Source organism: Glycine max, chromosome 12, assembly GCF_000004515.6.
Source record: "Glycine max cultivar Williams 82 chromosome 12, Glycine_max_v4.0, whole genome shotgun sequence".
NCBI lineage: Eukaryota > Viridiplantae > Streptophyta > Magnoliopsida > Fabales > Fabaceae > Glycine > Glycine max.
In genome coordinates, this window is record NC_038248.2 from 36,534,497 (window position 1) to 36,559,662 (window position 25,166).

At 30.9% G+C, this 25,166-nt stretch overlaps 2 protein-coding genes across 3 annotated transcripts; both read left to right on the top strand.

Annotated features, from left to right (window-relative positions):
- The first annotated feature begins 14,699 nt into the window (after window positions 1-14,699).
- LOC112998576 (protein FAF-like, chloroplastic) lies at window positions 14,700-16,622 on the top strand. 2 transcript variants are annotated; one of them, XM_026124718.2, is made up of 2 exons: window positions 14,700-14,878; window positions 15,060-16,622. In XM_026124718.2, the coding sequence occupies exon 2, from the start codon at window positions 15,060-15,062 to the stop codon at window positions 16,362-16,364; it is 1,305 nt and encodes a 434-aa protein (XP_025980503.1). In that variant the 5' UTR covers window positions 14,700-14,878; the 3' UTR covers window positions 16,365-16,622. The 2 variants fall into 2 exon arrangements, with proteins under 2 accessions (XP_025980503.1, XP_025980502.1); XM_026124717.2 differs by having other exon boundaries at window positions 14,708-14,878; window positions 15,029-16,622.
- A 2,771-nt stretch (window positions 16,623-19,393) lies between these two features.
- Window positions 19,394-24,983, top strand: LOC100783331 (J domain-containing protein spf31). Its single transcript, XM_026124719.2, has 9 exons — window positions 19,394-19,659; window positions 20,882-20,972; window positions 21,052-21,112; window positions 22,327-22,404; window positions 22,942-23,015; window positions 23,251-23,364; window positions 23,481-23,588; window positions 24,464-24,502; window positions 24,618-24,983. Exons 1-9 carry the CDS (start codon window positions 19,559-19,561, stop codon window positions 24,702-24,704), a joined length of 753 nt encoding a protein of 250 aa, XP_025980504.1. The 5' UTR covers window positions 19,394-19,558; the 3' UTR covers window positions 24,705-24,983.
- Window positions 24,984-25,166: the final 183 nt, after the last annotated feature.

Consider the following 25,166-nt stretch of genomic DNA (forward strand, 5'->3'; position numbering starts at 1 on the left):
ACAAAAGTGGAGGTGTGAAGAACAAAAAGGATAGTGTGAATTGCATAGACCCAATTAATATCCATTATATGAGCAAAACCCAAGATTAACTGGAACTAACCAAAACGGGTCCATGTCAAGCTGTGCCCGAGTTAATAGCAGTCTCTCCATGTAACATTTAAAGGAACTAAAACGCCTCTTGCTCTTTGCGATGGTCTTATCTTGGTTTAGCTTTAGCCAATTTCTCGCAGCATTCTCATTGTGTCTTGAGCTATAACCAAGTAAATGATCCCGTCATATTAAGGTGTATCCAGCATTCAACAACATACACATTGTGAAAGACAAAAACTGCACCAGACAAAGTAAAGTGTTGTGTCTAATCCTAGCTAGCAAGAGAAGAGAATTCACTCCTGGCTCTAGGGATAAATCCTTTCACGCAAAATTTTCATGACACCACGTAAAAAATTGGATTTATTTGTTTATAAATACTAAAAAGTATAATTCTATCAAAATTTATGAGTTTACTACGCATGTTTTATTGATATAAAAGTTTTACATTATTATCAATACATGTATTATTAATTTAAAGTTTATTAGAATTGATAGGGGAAAATAGACACAATTTTCACATGATAATATCAGGTAAAAAAATTAATATATGAGAAATATAGTCTCATTATCCCATAATGAATACTTTCATGTATAAATATTACGTTAGATTTTGACATGTCGAGTTTATTTTTTCCATCATCATGCGAGAAAATATTTTTGTGATAACTAAATATTTTTTTAATATCATCTAAACTTTAACATATAATTAAATTATTTAAATGACATATAACTATTTGTTACAAAATAGTCTAAAAAAATACTTTTAAAATATTTTAAAAAATATTTTTTTTAGTCTCATTATTCTAATTTTACCTTAAATTAATGTGATATTAAAAAATTATTGCTTATATAGTTCTTGCATGAATTTGATTCCTCTGGTGAATATTCTTTACAGGGTGAATTAAATTAGGAATTAGAATAATTCATTTAAAAATTAATGAAGTTGATTTTAACTTCATAATTTACCATATATATATATATATATATTACTAATATTTCAACCGGTAATTACAACTTTACCCGTTATCTTTTAAGATGCACTTTCTGGCTTCCTGCTATACAATTGTATGCCAACAGAACAATATTATTGTGTAGGTGAACTTTATGTTTTAAAGTTTTGAGTGGCTCTCCATCGAAGAAACAAAAACACAATAGAAGCATTTTTGTAAAAAAAATCTTCCACGAAGCTTATATTTATATTTATATAGGGCAAGAGCCCTAATTAAGAGGACAAGTATCCGACCACAAATCTGCTCGTCCACAATTTTCTCTTAGTACATTTTTACTCCCACCATCCATATATAACTTTTGCTATTTAATTTCCTTTTATCTCTTGTCCAATCCATAGTCAGCTTCTAGATTATTGCTCATTCATGGCACCGTAGTTTCTTCGGAATAAATTTTCACGGAGACAAATGTATAATAGATTCAAGATTTTCTTAGATTTTGCTATGAACAACTGGTCATATCCACCACCATTTCAGCTAGCTAGTAAGATGGTACAACATCATAGTATATTGGAATCCGGTACGTCTTAACTGTTATTCGGTGGAAAATCCACGTCGCATTTATATATAAGTACTTTGTTTGAGCCACAAATTTCTCATTTTATTTGTTTTCCTTTTCTCCTTAATTAATTTCACGTACAAAGCCATGATAGATTGATAGCTAACTGGAGCATATGTTTTTAGTTACTCCAAAAAGCATAAACAAATAAAAGAAAGGTTTGGTAAGAGCATTCATTATTAATGTCGGCCACCTTTTCTGTATAAAATGTTCATACGTAACAAAACAACCGAACGTGAGTGAAATTAATCAATCTCTATATCCACAAAGTGGATGCAGACTCACGTAAAAGAGTAGACATTATTGGTATAGCATCCTTGCATGTTAAACTTTTCAAGCACATTTATGTATTCTTTCTCTCATAATTAAAGAGATTATTATTGACATGCGAGTACGTAGAGAGGTACAAGGTACACAACTACAATACAACATAAGTGTCATAACAGGACCAGAAGTAACTTCGTAACAGTCTTTAGAAGACTAGAACTTAAAAAAAGGAAAAGAAGAAAACAAAAAACAGCTTAACACTGTTGCGAGCAGTGCGTGTTGTCGTCTGAACATTTACCCAGACCCTAACATGCATGAGGTTACAAACCCAAATAATAGTGCTCCTGCACTGTGTGGTAATCACGAAAGTGTTCCATATGTAGTATATATTGCAGTCTTATTACTAATTAAGATTGAAAAATTAACTAGCGGAATATATATGATTAGATGCAAGTAGTACAGAGGAGTCGTTGATGACTGAATTAATATTGGTGTTGAATTCAAACAAAACTTTATTGAACTTAAAAAAAAAAAAGTTTAAAATGATCAAAACCATTTTCTTTGTTTTAATTTTTTTATTTGTTGATTTGATTTGATTTTTTTATTTTTAATTCAAGCAAATCCAGTAATTATAATAATAATAATAATAATAATAATAATAATAATAATAAAGTAATAATAATAAGAAGAATAAATTACACTTATTTTTAGTAAACTACAGTTGATATCCTTCCATTATTTGATCCTAAAAAAATCATAATTGTTTTCCATGTCTAACATAGAGTAACGTTATAAAAAAGGATATCTATTATTACAGTTGCAGCCCTGTATTTTATTTGAATTGTGTTTGATATCTCTTCATTAATTTTATTAATATAGTATTTATATAAATATATTGATATTTTTCATGATTTTAATGTTATTAATTGAATATATATATATATATATATATATATATATATATATATATATAATCACTATTAAATAAAAGTAATTATTAAAAAATTTAATGTGTACTTATATGTATGTTAACATACACGTAATAATTTATTTCATGACTTTTATTCGACTGAATTAAATTTGGTGAAATTATATTACAAAGTATATAAAAAATGTGATTTTTTAACTATGCATTGTTTTTTAATATACAATTATATATATACATATTACAATAATTATTTTATCCCTCTCTTAAAAAATTCCTCCGTGCGATCGCAATGGTACACTGACTAATATAATATATAAGAAATGTCTTATCATATGTGAGCTTGAGAAGGAATTATAGGTTAATTACTTTACCCATGAAAGAGTAATTCCTGAGCCAACATAATACTTATAAATAAAACATACATAAAAAGCAAATAATGTGTTGTTGTAAGAATTGCTCAATGCAGAATATACATAAAAAGGAAAAGCACATTAGCAAAGGAAAATTTAAAGACACCGAAAGTAGATACTAATGTTACATCAAATCAAATGGATTAAATATTGAATATTGTCCACACTGGTTTTTCTGTGTATAGGTGTGAGCAAGTGGGAATCAGGGACAGAACCATATGCTCTGCAATTACAAATTTTCCATAACGATTGGTCTCTCTTTTTATGATAATTTTTTATAAGGGAATGCAAAGCAAAGGCCTCTGCTCTGTGGCTAAAGTTTTCTTGTTCTTCATTATGTGGCTCTTTCCTGTTGGTCGCTTGCTTTTATACTCTTGCCACTCGTATAATAATACAGTAAGGATAATTGCTTCAAAAGAAGGTATGCAGATTCTTCCTAAAAATGAGAATTGGAAGTTGACTTTATTCAATGTGAGTGTAATGATTATTAAAAGTTCTTGATTTAATTATAGTATCGGAAAACTTAATTTTACACACCTATTTTAATAACTAAATTTTAAGGGTAGGTTTCTATAGTGTTTTCAACGTTATTTTTAATTAAAATTAAAATTTATTTTAATAACTAATATTATTATTTTTATTACGTGAATTATTAGTACTGTAAGAATTACAACTTTAACTTGCACGTAATTTTTATCTTGTTTTAATTAGGAAATAACAAAAAGTTAGACACGAAAATAGAAATGAATTTGGTGTTAATTTTAATTAAAATTAAATTTTCACTTTAATAACAAAAATTATTAATAAATAATGTAATTTTGATTAGATAGAAAGATAAAAACACTTACAATTTTCAATAAATTTTCTCCTAACCGATAAACGAAATAAAATACAAAAAAAGGGTATATTTGTTAGGGGGGAAATATACCTGTGTGAAGCGAAGCTGTGAATTGGTGTAAATATACAAACGAAAGGGTAATCTACAAATAAATAAATAAAGATTAAGCACATGCAGAGTAAAAAAGTTATTTCACAAAGTCTAAATCATTGTACACTACTGCAAATAAGGATTATGTGTATTTTTGTATAGAGAAAAAAACTACTTTTAGTGTGTTTGAGTAAGTATTTGTAAACTTTTTTAATGAAATTAATTTTGAGGTGAAGTAATTTAAATTTGAACTTTTTTATTTTACAGCAAGTTAGTATTAGAAAAAAATAGTAAATATTTTATGCAACAAAAAAGTTACTAAAAATTACTTAACTTAAAATCAATTTTAAACTCATATATATAATTAATTCAACATAAAATCAAATATATAAACATTTATCTAAAATCATGTTACTGAAATTGCAATATAATTTTTAATAATACAACATGAATCCAAACATACATATAAAATCTGTGGGTAATATAGGATAAGGTCTTTGTCAAGGATTCCAATTCTAAACCTTAAAAATTTAACCCAAAGGTGTCCCCTTACGTAATATTTCATTGCCTTTTTGGATGGTTATCGATCAAGTAATTCTTTCATTAATCTTTTTATAATGCAAAAGAAACTAAGAATTTTCAGGGGAGTGTTCAGTCATTTTCTATAGCCAAAAATATGAAAAGAAAAAAGTTATAAAACAAATACAACAAATCATAAGACCAACACGTCCACCATATGGCTTTGGACTTCCATAAATGAATAGCCATTCTAAATATAAATCTAGGTCAAACAATATGCTATTTCCGACCTTTATAGGTTAAAAGAATTGCTGAAAATTTTCCAAAGGTCAATTAAGCTGTATTCCAAGCATAGGTCCACAAAGATGTATGTTAATCCAATACCTTTGAGGTTTAAGAAACATAGCTATTAGGTTGACGGAATCTATAAGATAAAATAATTATCCAATTATCGTGAATGATGTTAATTAATTACCAACTCCTTGATTACTGATTAATTAATCAGGTCGTTTGATTGGCGCCACAAACCTTCGTATATATGTTTATGAACTATGAATATAACAGAGCCTGAATACATTATGCTTATGCAAATATGAGAACTAATTAATTGCTATCCTGTTCATTCGATCCTTTTCATAATTATATACAAGGAATAACTTGAAAACCAAAATTCCGATTCCCAGAATGTAAAAATTTAGGTCTCATTTGGGTGGTTTTTCGCTTTTAATTTTAAAATTTTAAAAAATTAAAATCAGTTTTAATTTTGAGTTTTGGTTTATTTTTTATTTTTAGTTTTAAAAAAAATGTTACAAATCGAAGATAAATAAAATGAGTCAACTGTTTTATCTTATCTCGCTCTATTATGAAATAATGACGATGATAGAATTAACACGGTGGAAGTGACAACGATGACGGGGGTAGTAATGGTGGTGGTGTCAATGACAGTGACGACAGTGGTGGGGATGGAATAATGGCGGTGACAAAGATGATAGTGGGATGGTGATGGTGACGATAGTAGCAATAAAATGGTGATGATTGTATTTTAAAATCAAAACTGATCCCGCCGGTTGGACCGCGACCCAGAGGTCAGGTTGGGTCAAGTTGCCTATCAGATTAACCATGTATTAAACACTTGGTGCAACTTGGTATGACCCTAGTTTGGTTTGTAATTAAACAAGTGATCCACTAACCCATGTCGAGTTATATCTAAGGGAGAAAACATGTTGGGTCATGCGGATCAATTGAGGTTAGGTATAAAATTTTAATTTATTTTAATAAAGACCAGGTTATGCAAGTCAATTAGTGACTCGCTGGTTCTACCATTGATCCAGTGATCCAACAATGCATTGATCGGGTTAATCACTAGTTGGGTTTTTAAAATTATGGGTGGTGATGGGATGGAATAGTGACAACATCAACAATGGAGGCAATGAAATGGTAATGGTGGTGACGAGGATGGTGTGGTGGTAATGGCAATAGCAATAATGGAATGATGGTAGTGATAACAACAATAATGGTGGAATGAAATAGTAACAACAATGACCACAACGACAATGGAGACAACGATAATGGTGGTGACAGCGATGTGGTGGTGGTGGAGGCGACAACAATAGATGTGGTGGTGGTTGTGGTGGAATGGTGACAATGGAGGAAGCAATAATAGTGTGCTAGTAGCGGCGATGGTAGTGGTGGGAACGATAATGGTGGTTAGAATGCGTTTTTTAAACTATAAACCAAATTAACAAAATATTTTTTCAAGATTTTGATAATGAATGTAAAATTATTTTGAAATTGAGTTAAAAACTAATTCAACTTCATTTTTTGCCAAACATTTTTTATTTTAAAAATTACATTTAAAAACTGAAAACCAAAACTTACAATCACCTCAAACGGACTTTAAAAACTCCAAATGCACCCATTGCATGCTATACAAATGAAATGAGATTCTAATATATATTAAATGCTTACACTCCATGACTTTGGTATTTTAGAGTTTCAATTTTGTAGCTAGAATTCTAGCTCACTTTTCGGAAGAATTTAATCAATCTCTTCATTCTGATTAACCATTGATCGGTCTATGTCGAGTATTTAGAAAAGATGTATCAAATAATAATTTATATATCTCCATCTTAACATTAAGAAAAACTATGGACTCTAAAATCAACTAAAATTATAATTATAAGAAAATTGATTAAAAAAAACTCTCAATACGAACTTATTAGTATTATTAGAATGAGTCATGCTATTTAGTACAATACAATGCATGATAGGGGTGAAGAGATTGAAAAATTATTTCCAATAAAACTTCTTCAATTATAATTCGAGCTAATTGATTAGTATTATTTATCTTTCTTCTATTAAAATTGAGTCAATTACACAGTTAAAATACCGAGTAAATAAATCATTGATCAAATCAATTGGTCATCAGTTAAACTACACGGACTTGCACAAATTAGTGTTGTATCAACTCAAATATCAATTTACATATAGGCGTTCTTTGACTCAAATCCTATGATCTGATATTTTTTCTTACAAGACGTAATAAATCTTATACATAAATAGATAAAATAGTTAGTGATGTAGTGACTCATATCATTATACATGGAAGATAAGAACACGTTATCTAACATATTCTTTTAACCACACACTTTTTAATTGATTAAAATATATTATGATTAAAATATATTAAAATTATAAATTATGAAATAATTATTAAATATGATGTGAGACCCATAAGATATTATTATTTTTAATAAATTTCAATTAATAAAAAAATATATTTAAAATAGTGTGTCCAAGTGTCCATTTTTAGCATTTTTCCTTTACGGATAGGTGCTTCTAGACTCAAATCCTACGAATGACATTTTCACTTACATGACTTTCACGTTGGCCGTCCAATATAAATGTTATTATTAAATCGCCCTATCTTCTTTTCTTATTCCTTAATAATTTATCTTTTTACGTTAGTGAGTATACTTTTTTCCCTCTTGCTTCATCATCTTCACGAGATTACCCCTCTTCCATCTCTCCTTCTTTTTGCTTCTCATAATCCTCTAAATAGAGATGTTTTTAAACCAATTCAATCCAATAAAAAAAATTAAAAACTAATTCAAAAAAATCAAAAACCAATAAATAAAAATCGAATGGATGGAAAACAAATAAATTTTACATTGGGGTTTGTTAATAAATCAAAACCAAAAAACTTTATTGGATTGGTTTTGCCTTTCCTATTCTTATCTATATATCGGAGATCGTTGTCTTTGTGAAGTAGAGGGAGAGGTACCAACCTGATCGAGAAACCTTCATCTACTTAGCTTCAGCTTGCCTTTTTTTACTTAAAAAAAATCCAAATCAAAATTAAAATTACACATATATTTTTATTTATAAATTTATGATAACAGCCATGCTTACATTTAATTTAAGGTTTAATTATATAATTAATCTTTTAATTATAATTAAAAGTTTAATTGAATTCCTCAATAATTAAAAAGTTCAATTAGATTTTTCTAATCGACTTACAATAATAAATTTTTACATTGGTTACTAATGAAATCGATGTAAAAATGAAGTTCTTAAGATTTATCGTTAATATAAATAGATATTTTATATTTATTGTTAATACAAACGATACAAAAATATTTATTTATATAATTTTTGTCAATCAAATTAATAAAATTGACAAAAATGATATGATTGTAGTGTTTTTAAAAGAATTTAAGGATATAATTTTTTTAATAATTGAGAGATTTAATTAAAGTATTTTTAAACAATTGGAAGATTTGATTGAACTTTTTGATAATTGATTGACTCAATTAAATTTTTAATTATAATTAAGTCTTAATTTGATTGTAAAAGTGATAAAAGAGATAAGACACAATTAAAAATGAAGATACCCAATTCACATAATATATATAGAGAGAGAGAGGGGGAGGGAGAGGGAGAGGGAGAGGGAGAGTTGAATGAACTCTTTCATTTTTATGGTATTTTTGGTTATTTAAAGGGCATTATTCTACACTCTGTTTTGAAATATTGATCAACGTGACTCTACCTTTTTGAGTGTACGTATTAATAACTAGTCAATTTACCTATGCAATGCACGAGGATTTTAGTTAACTTTTTTTTCTGTTTCTTTGAAGAAAAAATATTTTAAAAGTTGCATAGTTAAAAGAAAATGATACACTCATCTTGGATGATATAATGGTGTTCCATTTAATGCTTAAATAAGAATAAATTAACAGAAATTAAAAATGAGCACTGTGAATGAATAAAAATAAAGATCATAATAATACTTATATTGAACATGTGATTTGCTACATTCAGGAAAACTCAACATTCATAAAATACTGAAGAAAACAAACAACTTAAACTACACTAAAAGTATATACTACATTTGTAGAACTTTTAGGTACTCCAAACTTTAAACAATCTTTCTCTTTAAGCTTCTTAGTTGAGCAACAATTATGTCATCCAACCGTAATTTGACAAAGATATTGAACATCAGAGACCCAAGTAAACTTGCAAGGCCATTTGTTGTCTTGTTGATCATTTAATTGAATGTTTTCAATAGTTTTGGCCAGAGCAACATGACAAAATCTCAAAGCCAAATACTGCATAAAAGAACAACATTCAAATATTAAAATAATAATATCAATGATAAAAAAAATGAATAGAAGATAATTGCATACCTGTTTATCTTGAAGTAATGTCATATGCCCTTAAATACTACATCAAAACATGTTTAAATTTAGTATCATTGATATCATTTTTTATTCCTATAACCTTTTTTGGAGTATTTCATCAGACAAAAAAAAAATGAGATTTTCGTATTCTACTTTCTTTAAAAATTTGTCCTTAACATCAATCAAAAAACGATCCGTCCTTAAAAAAATAGAAGCCACCCCCATCAATTAGCTTGTTAAATTCTGAAATTTTCTTACTCTCTTCTGCGAGATACACTGTTGTTTTCTTTTTCAAAAACAACCTCAAGTTTGTTTCCATTTGGGTCTTCAAGAGTAACCTTGTTTGCTATTTGGTCGTAAAAATCAAAACTGAAAAGATTCGACATCCTAATTCATTTATGGAAATTATCCATAAAACTCAAAATCAATGGACATAAAATAAAGATGAAACATATCTATATGAAAGTTAAAAAAGAAATTTACTATAAAGGCTAACGCAGGATAAACTTTGTAAATAAATGTCCTCTTCTTCAAAATACTGGATGATTGGGATGCCATTATATGAGAGCTAATGGTTTGCACGCACACGAAAATAAGAACCTTTATGCTTTGACAGCCAAAGAAGACATTAAGGATTTCCAAAAAGACAATACATTCTTTATATAGGCTAAAGATATGGAGAAAAATATGCATTAAACTATTACCACTAAGCATGCAGTACTCTAATAATTAAGGCTGGATGAAAAGACTAGGAGTTTCAATCTACTTTGGGGAATTCAAAGAGAACCCACGAATATCACACAATTTTCTAAGAAAATGGCAATTTCAATAATAGCATCAATTAATATTGAAAATTTTGTATCTCAATTTCTATTTGGTATTCTCTTTGGGGGATTCAAATAGAAGCCATGACTATTACACTATTTTATTTTGCATAACAAATTTCTCCTTAGTTTTCTCTTTCAATAATAGCATCCATTAATACTTGGTTCTTTATCCCACTTATTTTCGGTTTCCAAACGGAAGAGGCGAATTTGAATTATGATAACCAATATAAATTTAAATGTCATCGTTCATTAAACGAATATGAGGCAATTAAACCAAATAATTATGATTAACATTATCATAACAATTATGAGTCACTATTATGATTATCATTTCCAAACTGAAGAGGTGTATTATTTTAAAAAAAATACATGAGCCAGATTTGTTGGTTTTAATTTGCTAGGTTAAATATATCCTGTGGAATTAATTTTTTTTAAATATTAAATACCGCTTGATTAATAATTTCAGCAACAATTAAACCTTTGAATTAATAGTTAATAACTTAATAATAATAGAAACATGAACTTATTGATTGATAATTCCAATTGCAATCTTGGAATCAATTAATGTTAAATTGTTAAGTATGTAAATCGCTTGAATAATAATATATATTTACAATTGATTAATAATAGACACATGTTTATGATTTGAATGGTTGAATAAAAGATTTTCCGTATAAAAATCCTAACAAAGTATGTAAGAAGATTAAATAATTTTCAAGAGCCTCCATTAAATCAGAAATTGTTATATGTTGGGTTAACAACACATCCTCCGATAACGAGATAATCAAAGTACCAGTCATTTGAGAAACCCTTTTTGAGTAAGTTCAATTTCAGAAATCCATATTGTAAGTGAATAAATTTTTAAAGCAATTAGAGAAAGAGTTGGATAAATAATATTCTCTGCAAATATGCATTACTTATTTTTGTAATTTTGTACTTTGGGAACATCAAGATTGATTAGCAGCTTGGTCCCATAAAAAGCATTAGATATTCCCATAACACCTAGAAAATTAAATTTTTTATTTCCATAAAAAAATTAATAATATATTGAAAATTGATATGTATCAAGACATTTCCTTAACTTGCACAGTTATAAGATCACAACAAGTCCAATAAAACATTACCAAGCAATATGTTTTCCCTAGTTTTTCCTAGAATATCTGTAAAAGACATGAAATCAAAGGAAAATTTTGGAATACTATCATCGTGGACATCTTTGCACTTGGTTGAACCCATAAAATTCAGTTTAAATTTGTGTGGGGTAGTTTTAAACTGGTAATCATTCAGAGCAACCAATAAATTTTCGAACAGGTCAGCATTATCTTCTTGGATAACATCTTTGAAATCTTTTTTTAGTGATTTTTTCACATACGCATGAATATTGTCACCCTACAAAACCATTAAAAAAGAATTAACAATAGAGTTTTCACACTAAAATATCATTTAGATGCAGAATGGAGGTATGAGCAAGTACCTTTGCATCAAGCAGAACCATTTCCATGCTAGTCATGTCATTTGGATTTTTAAAGTTTGGAATGAACCATAAACGAATCACCCTTAGTTGCAACCTTCATTCAATCTTGCCAACACTATCTTTGAAACCTCTGTCACCCTTTTAGCCACTCGAACAGAAAATACTAATAGTAGAATTTGTGTGCAAAGTAGAACCCAAAATGAATAGAGGATGGGTATATATAATACCCCTTGCCATGAATGTATAATCTGGAGTAATAATTTTTGGGGAGCCAAACATATTCCCAATGAACTGCAGTGCATCGTCATATGCACATAAAACTTATTCCCAATGTTAGATAATAAACGGGTTGTCAATATGAAGAGTCGGAAGAGAATTCTGAAGACTTTATTTGATTCCCCAATGTTATATGAGGCATTAAAAATTGAGAACTGTTACATAACTCTTCATATTTAGATGAGTGAAGATTACACATATCATTAGTCATCCGAGGGACCTGACTTTTCTGCTGTCCCTTTTCCAATTGTCTCTGTACTATTCTTTAAAAACCACACAGTTTTAAAATTGAATCACAAAATTAAATATTAACATAACTAAAAAAAAAGGACAGCAGAAGCCAATTTCGTCATCCCAGGCATTAAAAGTTGAGAGTTATTACACATTATTTGATGCAAGACATGGAGAGTTGGTCATTTGCATTGAACACAACTTTCACAATAACGTGTAAGCATGGAATTGAAGAAGTTTATGTGAAAAAAATTTCTAATATGACTGGGATTATGCATGGAGTTTGGGCGGAAAATGAGTTTAGCAGAATTTATCAGCTTAAGTAATAAAAGATTGGTTGACGTATTCGCCGCATTATTTGTGTATTAGCCACAAGACTTTACATAAGCACGGAGATGGAATTTTAATGCAAAATATACTGTGATGAAGACATGACGCGCGTTCATTCATTTCCACATACATTATTCCTTATGATTAAACTATGTCAGTTTAAAATTAATATAGATATAAGTGTCGGATTTTCTGTTGAGACAATGGGAGTGTGAGTTTTCTAGCCGCCCAATCATATTGGCCTCTCCCAAAGCTGATTCTTTTGCTTCCTTCTTAAGCCATTTTCACCCAATAAATGTCACTCTCTGTCTTACTTTATTGGTATGGTTCAATGAGATGTGGATTGCCTACAGTCACAAAAAAAAAAAAAAAAAGAGAAGCTAAATTTTCATTCTTAATTTTATTTTCCAACCTCTATAAAATTAATAATATAACAAGAAAAAAGTTATAATTCTTAGACCTTGATTGTAGGGTGAACATCATCGTGTAACATGACTGCAATCCAAGTCCGGTGCCAATGGCTTGATTTTCCTCGTCACGGTCTCGCTAGTGTTTCATCTATCAATGACTTTATATATGCTTCTTCTTTTTTCAGTTTTTTTCAGCAAGAGGGGATTTTGAAATCAAAAGTGTTTGGTTGAAAATTCTTAATTTGTCATTAACTCATCTGTATTATTGTATTAAATTTAATATATTGAATAAGAATATAATATATATATATATATATATATATGAGACAGGATGTGTATTAAAATATAGTTTAATTAGAATGTAGAGTATAAATATTTCAGTCTTTTTAGATAAATACAGAGACCTGAACCCATTTGAATGGTTAATTTCTCTCCTTGTTGTGAACATTTTTTTAGGTACCAACCAACTATAAATATAATTGTCATTCCTAATGATGGGTTGTTCTTGTTTTTATATGATATAATAGCTTTTTTTGCTCCCAATGGAAGTTTGTGACACAAAACCAGTAGATCATTAGCTGTAATTTATAGATTTCAACATTGCCAAAACAAGTAGTGAAGAATTTAATGAAAGTGACCTTGCATGTTAATCGAAGATACACATAGGCAACAGTGATCAGGTTAGGAGACTAGAATGCTAAACTAAATGATAATACAAAGTTGTTTTTATGGTACTACGTTTTACATATGAAGTCTCAGATCAAGTTCAGTAAAAAAAAATGTCTCAGGTAAAGTAACTTGCATTTATAGATATAGTGGTTATTCAACTTCAAAGTTTGGCACACATATGACATATCACAAATAACATGATATTATCTTTTAAACTATAATTTAATAACATCTATTTAAGATTGTACTAATAATTTTGGAAGTTAGACGAAGTTGACATGTACAATCTGATATGCCTGTTGTTGCAGAGCCCACTGTTGTTTTCAGTAGTCATACTTTCCCTTAATTAATATCTATTATGCCCGTAAAAAGAAAAAACGCGTTGTTGGCTAAGTAAATTCCATAAAATCCAATAGAATTTTTTCACTGCTCAACAAATTTTGTTGAGCTGTACCCCGCTTGTATAATATTCCCAACTGTTAAAGATTTCACATTGATTGGCCTTTATATGACTAAATTAATGGTATCATATTTAGTAGTTGTTGTTAATTGTTGTTAATTAAGCTTATCTAATTGCTTGTTATTATATTGTTATTGAACTAAAACAATATTTAATCTTGTAAACTTCACATTTGAGATATTCAATTTTTAGTGTAAGAAATATTAGATATTTCACATGGACTATTAATATAAATAAAATACTATATATAATATATAAATAAAAAACAACCAACACTCTACAAAATAATTTTTAGGGTTTAGTTCGAGTTAAGTGCTAATTCTAATACTTCCAATTACGTTTCAACTAAAATGTTTTTAATATTACAACAATGTTGAAATTAATCATTGATCTCTTTTTCAGTTTAGTTCATGTCAAAATGGCATAACAGTCATCTTTTTTTTTTAATGGCTAAACAACCAAATTATGAGTAGAAGGGCTGGTGTGAATCAATAAGAGTTGAATTTCATGGCACCTTTTTAATGAAATGGGAAATAATAATAAAATATATAAAAAAAAAAAGAAGAAGAAACCAATAAAAGGAACTTTTCATGGTGGCTTAGGGGATACGGTTCGAGAAGCTTTTTGGCACCCTACAAATACCCCCCATTTCCTCTACTTGCAGTACCATCAACCACAACCATTTCCTCTACTTAACATCATCTGAATCGTCACAACTCACAACCCTCACCCTTTCCTTCCTCCTTTAATTTGCAACTCACACTACCAGTGGTCTCAAAGTAGACCTCTGTTGGATACTGCTGTGTTGCCTCAGGTAATAACAATTCATCTAACTTTTCTCTGTTTTCTTTATTTATTATTTCATTAAATTCACATGCATGTACCACACTATGTAACTTCAAATTATAGCTTAGATTATATTTTTTTGGCATTTTCTTATTAGTTATCCTTGCCTTTCATGCAGCTAATAAGTGCTTATCTTTGAGTTTCTGAAGATGTCAACTTGTATGAGCAAGAAAATCCAAGGCCAAAGCCTTTCTATAGAAGAAGAGAACACGGTGGTGGTGCAGAAGCAGGGCATTGTGACCATTTTCGCCTCTAACCACGATGCTCCCACTTCTCTTCGACGCACTCTATCCGCAGACATGTCTTCCAAGACATGGCTTTCTCAAAATGGTTTCTTTCCCATGAAAAAAAATGCTTCCTCAGAAGAACTCTCTCACTCATCACTCACAAAATCCACTGTTTCTGACTACTCATCATCCTTATCTGATGAAGATTACAGCGAAAAAATGAAGCAAAACCGGTTCCAAATTCGGAACACAATTCAAAAGGAGCATCATGAGGACAACAAACCAAGACACGTTGATGTGTGGAGTTCAATTTTGGCCCAAAAGGCCAACGAGGAAACCTCGAAACTAACCACGACTCCTTATGTTCATCCACTTGTGAGAAAGTCAAAGAGTTGTTTGAGTGAAAAAAGTTTGGAGATTTGCACGGAGAGTCTTGGATCCGAAACTGGCTCAGATGGAGTCTCTTCTTACTCACCATCTGAGACAGAGGATTCAGAAGGAGAAAAGAAAAATGTTGAAGAAGAAGAAGCAGAAGAGAGTGTGCAAATTACACACGAGGAGGATTTTCAAGTGCCAAAATGCAACTATGCTGAGAAAAAGCCCTTGCCTCGTTCTTTCCCTCCTCCACTCCCTTCACTCCACATGCGTTCACACCGTGACAATGGAAGGTTGTTCCTACAAGCTGTGTCTGTTCCTTCACAGAACAACTTTTGTGCTCAACGAGAAAACGGTTGCCTTGTCCTCACTTTTGCTGACGTGGAGGTAGCTGAAGAAGAAGAAGAAGAAGAAGAAGAGTTTGATGAGGCAGAGGAAGTTGAGAGTGTGATAGAGGAAGCAAAAACACCCATGTGGTTGTCTAGTGGGATTGGGTTAGCATTAATGATGAATAAGCCAATTGGGTTATTAGGTGCTGATGCCAACGTTAAGAGTCCAAAATGGTCAGAGAAGTTCAACGATGTGGTCAATTTTAAGGATGTTGATGTGGTGCAACATAGTCATCCACTGCCACCGAGGCCACGGCAACAACATGCTATTCATAAAAAGGCTTTCAATGCTTATGAATACTATTGGAGGACCAAGCCCACGGCAAAAGCTGCTCCTGCTTCTAACACGTTAATTACCTTTCATCACAACAACAATTACTCTTCCCTGGAGAACAATTTTAAGAGTTGCAAGGATTCTTGGAGATCTTTTCTGATCTGGGAACCCTATTGCATTGCTACCTGACCTGAGTCTCAAATTTGGTCACATTTCTAATTGAAAACTTGTTACTCAACTCAAATACTTTGATTATTGTAGCATTTTCTCCCTACCCAGTTCCACTCATTCAGGGAGCTATAGTCAAACTCAAATAATAGAAAAATGGAGAGGGTGAAAAGGAATAGTGAGAGAGAATGCTTTATTTGTAATTGCAATAGCAAGATCAGAAAATGAGAAAAATTACTTGGACAGTGTCATATATATTATATTTATCGGTTTATGCTATTAACAATTGCATGATCAAAGTTTTTCTTCCACTTGGTTGACTGTCTTGTCCCCCCTAAATTTAATTTATCATGGTTTCTTTTTAGCCTTCTTTCTTTTGCAATATAGGCCAATCTTCAATGGGGTTTGAAAATCGGTCGTATCCTGTTTAACTGGTCTTATGTTTTGGGGACACCATGATCTATACGTGATATTTTGCCTCTCCACTCCTGCGTTTAAGTCAAAATAGTGGTTGCAATGTGCTTGATTAAAAACATGAAAGATTGCAAGCCATATTCAACATGATCTTTATAGTTTTTTACGCTTAATTTCTCTAATGTATCATCTCTAAAGTTAATATTATTGCCAATTAGACTTTACTAAACCATCTTTTTTTTAAGAATAACAAAACCATCTTTTTATGAGTTGATTAAAGAATGAAAACAATGATAAATTTAGCGATGACAACATCAACAACTTTTAATTGAATTACGTCTCAGCATCCATTTTCCGTCGGTGGTGAAACAACTGATAAGCACAAAACATAAATTAACATAAATTTAGCAATAGCCAAATTAGCAAGGAGTGTGATTTTGCTTTCAAAATGTTCATGGATCATGTAAGAGCGATGGTGAGTCGTCTCATCCCTTTAATCCAGCTCGGTATAAAGTTAGTTTTTAATGAATGTGGGTATAGAATTAGTCTTGATGTATTTTGAAAATAAATTTAGATTATATTTCATATTGTCTCGATCCAATCTAATATCTTATAGTCTACCGATATTGATATTATCTTAAAACTCATATTATAAATATAGAATAAGTATAGCTAGTTTTATATTTCTCTAACTCTATTATTCAATTATATAAAATATTAAAATTAATAAATTATGACAACAAATTAAACTTATTAACTTTTTCCTTTATAATTTTGAATCTTAATTAAATTGGACTTAGATTCAAATAAATGATCTAACAAAATTTTTGAGTAAGAAAAAATATATATGTCCCAGAATACCTTAATCATGTGTTAATATACTTGATCGCTCCCCTTTTCCCAATTAAGAATCCTTTCCTTTTCTTCCTTTATAGAAAAAATCCCACTTATGTAGAAGACTAAGTTGTCTTTATTGTCTGCTTACCAAAGAAAGTGTGCACAGTGAACCAGACACTCTCTTAATTATGTCCACAGAAGCAAGTGTTCCTGTTCCGCTTCGTTGCTTTCTAGCTTTTTTACAAGTGGGATTTTGTTTTGACTGAACTGAATGACCACTAATTGTTACTACCAAGGTCTAATTTATAAGTAACTTAAGGTTTAAGGTGCAAATTACGATTGCTATAGATGTAATTAAATTATTTAAACTGATTTATAAGTTAAAATTTATATATTTTGTGTGTCAAAGTCTCTATAATGAAATAGTTAGAAAATTAATTCTCATCATTCTTATAAACTTTTCAGGACCCTAACTTAGTTATGTAGTCTAAGAGAGTTTTGGGTGCAAATATATGAAGATGATAGATATTTATATTTGAATTGAGAGAATTTGAGATAAAAATAGTGAATGGATAAAGTTTTGGGTAGTTTTAGTGAATGGTTTTGAAAAGAAGAAAAAAAGTGACTGGATAAAGTTTTAGGTAGTTAGTGAATGACTTTGAAAGTAATAAAAGGATAAAATAGTCTAATGAAATATGAAAAATAAAAAGGAGGATTTTTTTTATTATAGTTTAGATTATAAATAAATAATTTAATGGTTATGATTAGCAATATAAAATATTTTTATATTATTATTCAATCACAAATAATTATTCTTATAACTTTTAAATATTTATTTATTATAAAAATTAACAAATTTATCTCAGGCAACAGAGAAGATATGAAAAAATCATTATACAAGGAAAATAAATAGTAAATCATACTAATATTCTAATTTGCACATCTTTGAAATTGCCTCAAAGGATGTGTGCATTTCTAGCCTTCTCTTAGATTAAGAAGATGCACCGTACTTCATATTCCTCTTGTTGTGTGAAGTCATTCTCGCCAAAAGCTACCTTGTTGATGTGATTTATTGCAACAAGAGTGTAAAAATATTATTTCCCTTCAATTAAAAAAAAATAACCCTGCACCAATTGAGTTGTTCACCAAGTCACACAAATCCCATAATATACACATAATGCCATCTAGGGTTAGTAGATCAGGTGACAGTGATGTGTTGTTTATTAGTTGACTGAACATAACTATTAAATGCATTAACAGTGTTCAGGGAGATTTTGGTACCTCTGAACATGATAGATGTATCATGCAACAAAGATAATTTTGACGAACGATGACGACTTTTGGTGGAAACAAAAGTTGCAAACACTTGTATAAACATTTTGACGTCTAAGTTAATAAGTGTAGGAGGTAAGTAATAAAGTTTGGATATATATATATATATATATAAAAGCATGAAATGTCTTATACAATGATAATAGAAAAATAGTTAAGCAGTTACTATGAGTTCTGAATCATGTGGTTAAGACCATAATATCTTAGATCATATCGATAGTGATCGAGTTTTAATATGATATATTTTTAGAAATAGAAAATCAAAAACTGATATTTTTGAAAAAAAAAATACTAAAAATGAGCATTTTTGCATATTCAGGAGGAAAAAAAAATGTTGAACCCTTTTTATAATTACTTCATGCCAACTTTTATTGCATTCAGCCTGCTCTAAAACGACATTTCGTTTGATGGTTGAAGAAGCGATATTTTTTATTAAAAAAATGAAAAAAAAACGATATTTAAAGAAATACTACTACTAGAATATGTTAGCCATACAAAAGGTCTCAAAAACTGCGGTTCCTGAGTAGAGAGGTTTGTTTGTTGTCGTTTGAGAGGATTCGATCAAGCGAATCTTGTTTTCGAAGCTCAAATTGAATTGAACAGTAAATTCCTGGAAGGGAACGAAGCAGAAAATGGGAGACACAAACCACGCGTCCACCGTCGATGACGATTTGCTTCTCAAAAACTTCTTCGCCGAAGTTAGCGAAGTTGAAAGAGACAACGAAGTGCTTAGGTGCTTCTCTCTCTTCGTATATATATTTTTGCGTTCTCTTTTTTTGTCTGTGCTATGTGATTATGTGCTTCTGAATCGTAATTTTCTGTTGCGTTCTCTTCATTTCGTGTAATTTTTTTAATGTATGTGTGTGTTGGTGCTATGTTTAGGTTAGGTGGTGATTGGGATTTCTGGACGGTTATTACTGTGTGATTATTGCATATGTCGGTGAATTTATGCTGTGGTTTTGGAGTGTTTGTTTTTTCGTATGTGTTTTATTTGGATCACCGAAGCTTCACGAGCTGAGATCTTTGCGTGATCCGAAAATTGTGTCGATTGACTTGTTGGAATGTGGATGATGCTGCGTCTACGTGAGTATTGAGATAAATGATTGGCATTTTAATTTTGCTTTCGATGTTGAATTTGAGTTTTTCATAGATGCGATGTTTGTCAGAGTTTTTATAAAACTGGTGAATCTTAGTATCAACAACGAACTGAGCTACGTTTGGCCTATAGTAATGTTATGAAATTCATTCACCTGAGTGTATAATTTTCATTTTGAGTGTAACTTTAAAGAATCGTTTGCATTGAAGATAATGTTAGCATTGTATTATATTGTGCTCTACACTGGCTGGAATACATTGAGTTTTTCTAAGCGAAGGTGTAACAAGCATGTCATGTGGCTGAAGGAAGAAATCTGATATTTAAATATAAAAAGAAAAGGATGTCAGTTAGTTAGTTTTAGTCAGCTACTGTTATTTTATGGCTGTTAGGTAGTTGTCTATAAATAAGGCAGGTTTGTTGTATTTTAGACAGACTGAATGATAATCACAGAGTGCAGTGCATATTTCCTTGACCTCTTTGTTTCTCTTCTCTTTCCTTCTATCCTCGCAATTCTGTTTCTTCTCTCTTTCCCTCTTTCTTTCTTTCTCTATCTTTCTGTTTCTTTCTCTTTCCCCCCTAAATTCTATAACAAAATCAGTAATTGATGGTTTGTTAACAATGAACATTGGTTGAAAGATCCCAAAATGAAACTTTAGAAGCCAGAGAGAGGGGGGCAAGCTTGTGTAGTGGGTGAATTTTAAAAAATATATATATATATATCATTCAATTTGTAATTTTAAAATATGCTTGGATCTTATACCAAATATTTATGTGGAAAATGAGAAATTTTGTTATTGTTTTAACTTTGTTCTATGCACTCCACTGATCAACATTCTCATGGTTTTGGTTTTCTCCACAGGATTCTCTCTTGTTTTAAGTTGAATCCATTTGAGTATCTAAACCTACCATTTGATTCATCAATTGATGATGTGAAAAAGCAGTACCGCAAGGTAATGTCTTCCTACTGCTCAGGGCTGTCTTAACTGTTCTGCTGGCTTCTTATAACATACCTTTGCAAATCTTATGTAGTTATCATTAATGGTTCACCCGGATAAATGTAAGCATCCACAAGCAAAGGAGGCTTTTGGAGGTACATGAATACATGCTTTATGATATTGATAGCTTTGGTGGAATTAAACATTTTACTTGTTTATCTATGTTTGTTTCTTGTTTCTTTGAACTTGTTAAATGTCTCACATTCTCTAGGAATATGGCCATAGTAGTCCTTTTTAAGACTTAGGCAATACTCACCTCTTGAACTGGCTTTTAGGGTTTGATTAACATAGTTTAGGCCTTTTAAGGAATATGGCCATAGTTTAGGTCTAGTTAGTCTTGATATTGAGCCACTTGCATATGTCCAATTCAGGGCATGGGAGTTGTGTTAAGAGATGCCCTGCATCAACCAGGAATATGGCCAAAGTAGTCCTTGTATAAGACTAAACAACTTTTCTCTCTTGAGCTAGCTTTTGGAGTTGAGTTAGACCCAAATAATCTCTAATAAAACTTCATTTACTTACTTTATTGTTTAGCTCATGAATTTTAGATTAACTATCTTGAGTCCTAAAAGTTTTTGCTGTGGTCAGAGAATGGTAAAACCCTAGTAACATTGTACATACCTCTTCAACCAAAGACATAATTTAGTTAGGGACACCAGCTTGAGTCCCAAAAGTTGCTAATTTCCTTTCCAGTAGGAAAATATGTGTGCATAAATTGAAATATATAATATATACACTTTACCATGAAGAGGGAATTAGGTCATGGAAGAATGAATTACTTTTAGAATAATTTCCATGTTCTAGACCAAAAACTGACAGATTGCGAGAGATTACTTCACTCCTTGACATATGTAGTGGAACTGTGGAAGATAGCCTTCGAAAGTTCAAGTAGTTGTGTATGCTTGTATGGATACATCACTATTTCTCACAGTTATACTGTTCTTATCTACTACTTTGTACTATCATTTTTATCAACTTCAGCTTAACCTATCCAGTGTTGATGTTTTTTTCCATATATCAATTATATATATTGATGCCCAAGAAGGAAAATTAAATAATTTACCATTGGTATTGTATATGTCATTCAACTGCTATTTGTTTGATATCTACCCCTTGCTGGCTACAACTACAATATTGGAGAGTTAGGAAGCTGGATCCTATTTTTGATTTTCTGTGTGATACATTGATTCTGTATTTTGTATCAGATTTCTATTATTATGATCTAAAAGTAGAAATTTTGCAGCTAGACAGTTCACTTGGAAGTTTGCATTCTTTTTAACTATTGTCTGTGCTATTTACTTGAATGCAGCATTAGCGAAAGCTCAACAGTTACTAATGGATCAAAATGAAAGAGATTATATTCTTAGCCAAGTTAATTCAGCTAAAGGTTAGTGTAAATTGGTCTTTTGTACCTGGCATCTAGTTATTGTGTATTAAAGGGTGTTTATTTTTTCCAACTAAGGGTTGTATCTTGGACTGTAAAGGAAGTTAATCTGAAATCTGAATTATTGTGAAACCTGGTTTACTATCTTTATGACTTTAACAATTCAATAGTAACTTTTTTGTCATCCCCCCTCCCCTTGATTTTAGCACTTCGGGTTAATGATAAGAAGTCATTATGGATCCTGTTTCAACTATGTGCTGTGATTAACTCTCAATGGGAAAAGTTTTTTATAGGCTAGCTGTCTACAAGCTGATCTTACATAGGAATTCACCCAATTGAGGAGTTCATTTAATGTGTTTACAACTTGCAAACCCCAAATTTGTGACTTGGGATCATGCTTCTTTTTTTTTTTTTCATTTATCTGTTTTTTTCCCTTCTTTTTCTGCAGTCTCTCTGTAGAAGAAATGCCTTATTCCTGGGAAAGCTAGGGACATTAAAGAATAAAACTAACATTTTTTTTTTCATTGATGCGAACTGCAGAAGAACTTAGAGCAAAGAGGAAGAAGCAGCTGAAGAAAGATACAGCTTCAAAAATGAAATCTTTGGTTGAAGAGGTATGTATAATTTTACTAGGGTTCTTTTGTAATTTTAAGATCTTTGCCACACCAGATTTTGCAACCTAGAATAATCTCCCCTTGTGTGAGTGTGTTGGCTCTTCCGCCTCCCTTGTGGTCTGAATACACACTGAATGGTCAGAGTACCTGACTTTGATATTGTAAACTTAGTATTAATGTTAGTTAAGAGACAATGTACCCTTGCTTTTTAAGAATATCATTTTGTTTGTCTCAGGGAAAATATGACAAACAGTATGAACAATCAGAGGAATTCCGGCAGGAGCTCAAAGTCAAAGTTCGTGAACTATTAACAGAACAAGAATGGAGGAGAAGAAAAATGCAAATGAGGGTATGCTCTAATCACCCCCCACCCACTTTTTCAAATTTTAACGTGCCTTTGAAAATGCCAGTGACAAAATCATTTGGAGACTATTTACACCTTTGAAGTTATTCAATGTTATGTAGATATCTGAGGAGGAAGGCAGATTAAAAAGGGATGAAGAGGAACAGAAAGAAATGTGGAAAAGAAAGCGTGAACATGAGGAGGAATGGGAAGGAACACGAGAAAAGAGGGTCAGTTTTCTGTGACTTAATCTTTAAATTAAATTTTGTACATCAAACTGCAATTTGTGATGTTCTGATGTGTGCCTGTGAAATTTATAATGAAGCTATAAAGTATTCTGCAATATGGCCAAAAATGTTGTCCTTGTTCTACATATACTTTCTGGCTATCTGTATAACATTTAGTGCCAGTGTGACAGCATATCAGGAGATAATAGAGTAATGAGATAATATTTATTAAGAAAAATATTTGAACAGAAGATATACATCACTTTGTTAGGGACACAGTAAACTAATCTACTATAAATACAGTTTGCAAAGGCTGATTTCAATTCCATGGTATTCTCATGGTTCCTATTTACTAACCACTAACCTAGGTGGTAATACTTGTGGCCTTTGGCCTATACATCTTAGTTAATAAGCATGGTAATCCATTTTTGTGGGTTCATTGAATTTATAGAAGTTTTTAAATTTAAAAATAATTAAATAACTTGAAGTTGTATTGAAGCACACCTCTTAAAATTTTAGTGGGTGAGCCCTATAACCTGGGAGTGATTACTAGTTTTAGTGACAACTGCATGAGAAGCCTCTCCACTCACGGGAATTGTTGCATACACATAAGGAGTTTTGTGCATTGGGTCACCGTTTTTTAATTCTTGCATTTTAAGCCCTACTCCGGTCTTTGAACCTGTTGCTTTTCATCAGCTCTTTAAAAATTAATCCAAATGATGAGTAGATACATTGTTTGAAGTGTCTTACTAGCCTATAAAGAGAGAAAAGATAGTGAATTTTGTTTGCATGCAGTATTCTATTTCTTATCAGAAAAAATAAAAAATACACACACACACATAAAGAAAGATGTATACATTAACACACTTCATCATCAGGTATCCAGTTGGAGAGATTTTATGAAGGGTGGAAAGAAGGTGAGATGCTAAGCTTACTGATTTTCATGTACTTAACTATTGCGTTTGACATTGTAAGTTAACCAAGGATAATAGTTGCTTAAGTAATAATATCCACCATTTTGTATGTCTGCAGAATAAGAAAGGAGAAATTCGGCCACCGAAGCTGAAGACAGAAGATCCCAACAAATCCTACGTTCAAAGGCCTGTAAAAAGAGGTTAGGGGTTCTGCCGTTGAGTTTGAAGATCACAGCAATCAATTGAAACCAGGAGTTCGAGAGAACTTATTTATGCAGGCCATCTTTTGTGTATCAGTTAGATACTTTTAAACAGATTTATTACTGGAGTCATTTGAGGCATGTTAATGGTGTAGACCTCCGACGAATGACTCTATCCACTTTGCATCCCAATACTGATAAATAGGAATTACTGGTCATCCGCAGCGAGCCATTTTAGTGTTAGGTTAAACACGGGTTTATGGAGAATTTGATTTCGATACAAATGGCGATTTCACCCATGCTGCTCGAAGATGAAAAATCTGATTAGTGATTAATACATTTGTTTTCACTTTTTTTTTTCTGTTCTTTGGAGAGTATGCCATTATTTGTCAATTGAAATTAGCCATTGAGTACCGCAAATAGTCAATATAAAAAAAAAAGCCTGGCATAAACATCTGAAAGCTAAG